The following is a 5,477-nucleotide window of genomic DNA, read 5'->3' as shown; positions in this document are numbered from 1 at the left end:
TTCAATCATCCAACCACAACTAAAAAAGAATACCATTCGACTTCTAACCCACCACCTTTGCTGGCTCTTGATCGAAAACCTCTCCATTCAACTCTACGGCATCAGTGCTGGCATTCGACAACAGGGACAAGACAATCACAGTCCCCGCTTCAGCTATGACGCCATGGTACCGCTCTCACAAAGCTCCATCCATGCATATTCTGAGGGGAGAAAGCGGATTTAACTTTCTTCTCTTAAATGAAAACACGTGCTTTCAAAAACTGTGCAGAAACGGTCACAGCTTTGACCATTTTGAAGTGCAAAGCTTGATGAGGTTGCGATTGTAAGTGACAAAAAACCTTTCACTTTATTTTTCTGATTTTAAGTAACTAAACTAGAGAGTAGTGTGGGCGACACACGAAAATGAAACATTCATGCTATGAGCATGCAAGTCATTCCAAAACTGTCTGAATCAATGCACGTCTTAAGCTGCGACGTTACTATAAATAAATATAAAGCTCCAAACAGGCTTGTGTCCCTTTATGTTATGCAGAACCGGAGATTCGAAATGGACAGCCACCATGTTCCCATCACAATGTAGATGGGGAAATACAGATAACAGGCTTAATTTGTGATAACCTCTAGCCCCTCATACCTTGGTTTGAGTTTCTAGCCTATCAAGGAGAACTGAGGACAGGAGAAGCGTAAAACATCAGCCTTTCATTTAAGATGATGGGGGTGGGGTCAGTAAATGCTCTAACTCCACTTTAGCGAATTGAGGTAGCGAAAATGCTGCCGCGTGCATCTACCATCAACATCACAGGATCAATTAGTTCCACAATTCTGACTACGATGACTGAGATTTTTTGCATTCTGATCAACCGATATCAACTAGCATACAGCAGTTTCAAGCCATCTATATCACGAGATTCAGTCCTTGAGACAGATTCTGAATAAGTGAAAAAAGTTCAAGGGAACTGCACTTCAATTTACACAGAATCTATTACGTCGAACAAGTAACAATTGAAGGGCAGAGACTACTGACCGCTGAATTATAGAACTTCATAGGACGCCTAGAAGATTTCTCGGGATCAATCGCTTGATCAATAGGGTTGCATGGCTCTAGGAAATTGACAGCAGGACCTGCCTTAGAGCAGAGCATGAACCCAATCAACCCACTGCATTTGCAACGAATCCAGATTAGTTCAGGATTACGCTCCCAAAGCAATTTAGAGATAGTCCTACGCTAATAATTTGAGATTCATCACTTTAAAAGAGGTGGAGCGGACTTAAATTCAAATAATCCAATCAACACCACAGGAGAAGCTTTGGCAACTCTCCTGCATGGTTAAGCTTACATGTTAACAGCAATAGCAAAAGCAGCATAGAAAGTTTTTGCACGAGTGACAGATTCACCTTGGATAGGTAGGAACACTAGTCCAAGCATAGTTGATGGAACCCTTGAAGGTATGACGGCAGGCTGACACAATATTTTTAATGATGGGCATGTGCACCCATAAACTCTCTGCTTGTGTACAAATAACACCGCCTGGTCGCAATGCTTGATCCAAAGTCCTGTAAAATGGCCTCTCAAATAATGCTTGAGCAGGGCCTACATCAACATATTTTCAATCAGAGAACATCCATCAAAAACATCAACCACATGTCTCACAAGTGAGAAGTAGTGAGTGTTGAATATATGGCAATGTCTATTTTCAATGTCGTTGAGAAGACTCACCCACGGGATCGGAAGAATCAACTATGATGGCATCATATGTTCCCTCTGGAACTTCTCTCAAGAATGCCACTCCTGCAATAAAAACGAGTTTCTTTTTGTTTCAGTTTTAGTTAACTCCACAAAAGAAAAGAGTCAACTTGTCATTATTCGCTTGACGACTAGAGAATACTTACAACTAGAATAATCTAAACTCAGTTGCCACTCATTGCGAATCATAGATACAGGCACACCTCCAATTAGCCAGTGATTAAATACTCCGTCAGATGTACAAGCTTTTTCATCTTAATTACATGGCTCTTCAATCCCAGCAACCACGGATTCTTGTACACATGTCACTATCCTTAGACATTGGGTTTACAGAGTCACATTACGATTGAGTTCAAGCGCCATTTGAGCCACTATTTAACACCTCGAGTCTCACATTCACAAGTCTAGTGAACTACATACTCAGAAATCAGCAGCTTCATCATACCATCCCCGATATGAAGGTTCACTCGAGGGTCTTCAAATCCTACAGCAACATCCGGAAAAAACTCTTTCGCAACCTGCAGAGAACCAGCTTCTTTTGAAAGGATTCCGCGCTCACAAGTCCTCGGTGTGAAAAACCTAACTTTTTATCTCCCATCATCTGCAAATTAATCTCCCATGATCTAAAAGAAAAGTAGTAAAAGATAGCCACGTATTCATCAGCAGGGAAATCTCAATACTCACGTCAACAACCATCTTATCAATCTCACAAATATCAATTTGATCAACAGACTTGTGCCGAGCGATCTCCCTCAGCACTCCTCCATCACCTCCACCAACCACTAGCACCTGTCTCCCGTCAAAAACAGCAGACAATGCAGTTTGAATTATGTGAGCCAGGACCGCAGGCTTAGCCATACCTATGATAACCATCAGCGGTCCAGTACAACTGAACTTGATTCACCTTTCTTAATTCCTTGTGTGTCGATTCCGGCACAAAGATTTGAGGTTCTAGATTTTCCCAAACACAAAGTACATAAAAAATGAGAATTCAGCTGACCACTTTTAAAGCTTGAGTTTGTATTTGCAAGCCATCATAACAAGATGAGTCGACAAATCTAATCGATACGAATTCGCATTATTCGCTACTCAAGAACTGAACTCCCAGGAGGAGGGATCCTTAGGTGTGTCCTCTAAAAATCAGCCACGACTAGAAGAGATGTTCAAAGAGGTCAAATGATGACACTCTAAAACCAAGAACAGTAAAAAAAAAGAAATGTTATATCACATCGAATTCTGTTGCAGAACGCTAACTAAATACATCCAGCGTTCGCAATCAGAACTTAAAAAAAATAAATCCTCTTGACGGTCTGAACTAGGTAACCACCCAACTTTCACAATTCTCAATTATTTCTCCACATCTATCTCATCCAAAACGAGTGTGAAGAGGGTTACCTTCTTAGGGTTAGGAATTGAGCAAAGAGGAAGATGAGTAATCATTTCTTGGTAAGCACATTCGTCGCGCTGAGTGAGCTGAATTACACCGTCCAGAACGAGAACCCTCCCATACGTAGCTGACTGAGGAAAATGCCAAAATTCAGGGAAAATTCATTAATCCCAGTGAAGTTTGTATGTCGCCTATCTTTCAAAACAATCGTTCTTAACAAGATGTCAAAAAAAGCCTTGAATTTTGACATTATATTTAGCATTGAAGCATCAAACAAGTGGAACAGAAACTGAAACTAGTACACAGAGTATGCATTATACATATCTTCTCAGGTATAATGAGATCAAAGCGTCGAATTCCATCTGATAAGCTTTGAACAACCCGACTCTGGGAAATCAAGAATTACCTCAAAAACAACAACGTCTTGATAGTCGGACTTGCCTTCGAATAGAACTTTCTCCACCTTCAAAGAATGAGCTTCCCCTACACCACATGAGAAAAGCAATCTCAAAGCTTGGGTGGGAAGACTGATTCGAAACTATCAGAAATCCCGCATCTGAAATGTATGGTTATCCTTATCAATATCACTCATTTCAGAAAATTTGTATCCCTGAATTCTCAGCGTGTCAATGTCAAAGATCACATGAATTTCAGCGCAGTTAACACTTGAGAAACAGGAAACGTTTACAGAGAATATTCTCTGTAAACCTCCTTGATGGTTTAGACCGATACTAGCCACCAGGACCACTTTCGTTATCCAATGCCACACTTCGATAACCAGGCGGACGACCCTCTCAATCGATGTCACATACAAGAATTCCTCCGTCGCACACGGAAATACAATGCATGGCCATTTCTATTCTTCTTCTTCTTCTTCGCCTTCTTTTCTTTTCCATTTCCATTTCCTTTTTCTTGCTTTTTCTCCTGAGGGGGGGGGGTTGCGAAATACATGTAAAAAAGTAGAATTAAGTACTTTACCACAGCACGCTCAGGAAATTACGAAATCGAAATTCAACACGTAAAAGAAGCTCTAAAAAACCATGTGACTAACTTGCTCGTCTCCTTACAACCCCGTTACTAACGAGAACAATGCAGGTATCCTTGAATGTAAACCGCAATGCCCTACCGCAATTCCAAATTCATGACATTAGTCGGGCAATGCGTAGACAGAACAGTCTCAGCTTACCTCCACACAGCAAGCCATGAAGACGGCAATAGTGCGCAGGAGGAAACAGTTACAGAAACAAGTAAGCGGAGGAATTAACTCCCAACACCATCGCTCGCGTACCAACGCCAAGACATAGGACCACAGCAAGGTACTACCATTCCACGACGACAGTAAGAACGTCACCAGTAAACTCCACGAACTCCGCAAACTAAACTCACCAGTAAACTCACCTGGCCACATGGCACTAATCTCCGAGAACCATCCCGGCACGATGCTGGACAAATTGGCGCGCGCTGTGGAGGGCGCGGGCGTCGCATTGGCTGACTGCGCAATGAGCTCCGCAGCATTGAGGCTGCTGCCTGCGGGCTTCTTCGCCGCTTGCTGCTGCTGCTCGCCTACGTCGGAGTTGTTGTGTCCTCCCATGGCTATGGCGTGGATGCGAAGAAGAGAGCAGGAGCGAGCAAGCAAATACCGTCGTGAGCTGAGGAGCAGCATGCCACGCTTTCCTTCTTCTTCACCTTCTACTACTAATTCTACTTCTTCTACTTCTATTACAAATACCTCTTCCAGCATCTCTCGCTCCCTCGATCCCACCATCCCCTCCTCCTTCTCCAACGTTGCCGTCGACGAAATCTCTCCGAAAACTTCGTTCGTTCCACCTTTCGTCCATCTTTCCACTATATCATCCTGTGGTGCGTCCGTTCGTTTGCTCCGTCGCTTTTTCGTTTATGGAATCTCGCTAGTCCCAGGAGAAAGGAAAAGGAATGGCGCCGATGTGTTCGTTTCTTTGTGTGTTTTGACATGTTGTGTATTTAGTTCTTGTTTGGTTTGTTTTTGTATTCTTTTCACTTTTTATATTCTTTCTTTTTAAATTTTATGTTATGTTTTATGTATGTATGCATGTATATTTAAAGGTATGATGGATGAAATATTCGAAAACTTTTGTTGTAGATAGTAAATTACAAAAGGAACAATTTGTGGTGCTTTGAATGAGTTCAACAGGTTACATAATAATCAAAACATGATTGTAGCATTTTTATTTTCTGCTTGCTTTAGAATAAATAAATAAATAAATAAATGGAAAATGATGTTGCAGATGATTTGATATTTTTGGTATTTGTCAGTGCAGGTTCTGTCTAAAAAGGTCTACTTGAAATTATCTACATGTAAAAAATTAA

General features: G+C 41.6%; 1 protein-coding gene across 4 annotated transcripts; it reads right to left on the bottom strand.

Moving 5' to 3' along the window:
- Nucleotides 1-327: 327 nt before the first annotated feature.
- Nucleotides 328-4,815, bottom strand: LOC112294006 (spermidine synthase 2). 4 transcript variants are annotated; one of them, XM_024544074.3, is made up of 10 exons: nt 4,530-4,815; nt 3,944-4,055; nt 3,538-3,614; nt 3,140-3,262; nt 2,429-2,533; nt 2,190-2,262; nt 1,718-1,789; nt 1,396-1,591; nt 1,025-1,157; nt 328-784 (listed from the first exon to the last, which is right to left on the bottom strand). In XM_024544074.3, exons 1-10 carry the CDS (start codon nt 4,644-4,646, stop codon nt 704-706), a joined length of 1,089 nt encoding a protein of 362 aa, XP_024399842.1. In that variant the 5' UTR covers nt 4,647-4,815; the 3' UTR covers nt 328-703. The 4 variants fall into 4 exon arrangements, with proteins under 4 accessions (XP_024399842.1, XP_024399843.1, XP_024399840.3 ...); XM_024544075.3 differs by lacking the exon at nt 4,530-4,815 and adding an exon at nt 4,318-4,511; XM_024544072.3 differs by lacking the exon at nt 3,944-4,055 and having other exon boundaries at nt 4,518-4,815.
- Nucleotides 4,816-5,477: the final 662 nt, after the last annotated feature.

The sequence above is a fragment of the Physcomitrium patens genome, chromosome 17 (genome assembly GCF_059467195.1).
Source record: "Physcomitrium patens ecotype Gransden chromosome 17, ASM5946719v1, whole genome shotgun sequence".
NCBI classification, from domain to species: Eukaryota; Viridiplantae; Streptophyta; class Bryopsida; order Funariales; family Funariaceae; genus Physcomitrium; species Physcomitrium patens.
Note: the sequence above shows the minus strand (reverse complement) of the source record. Positions and strands in the feature narration are given on the sequence as shown.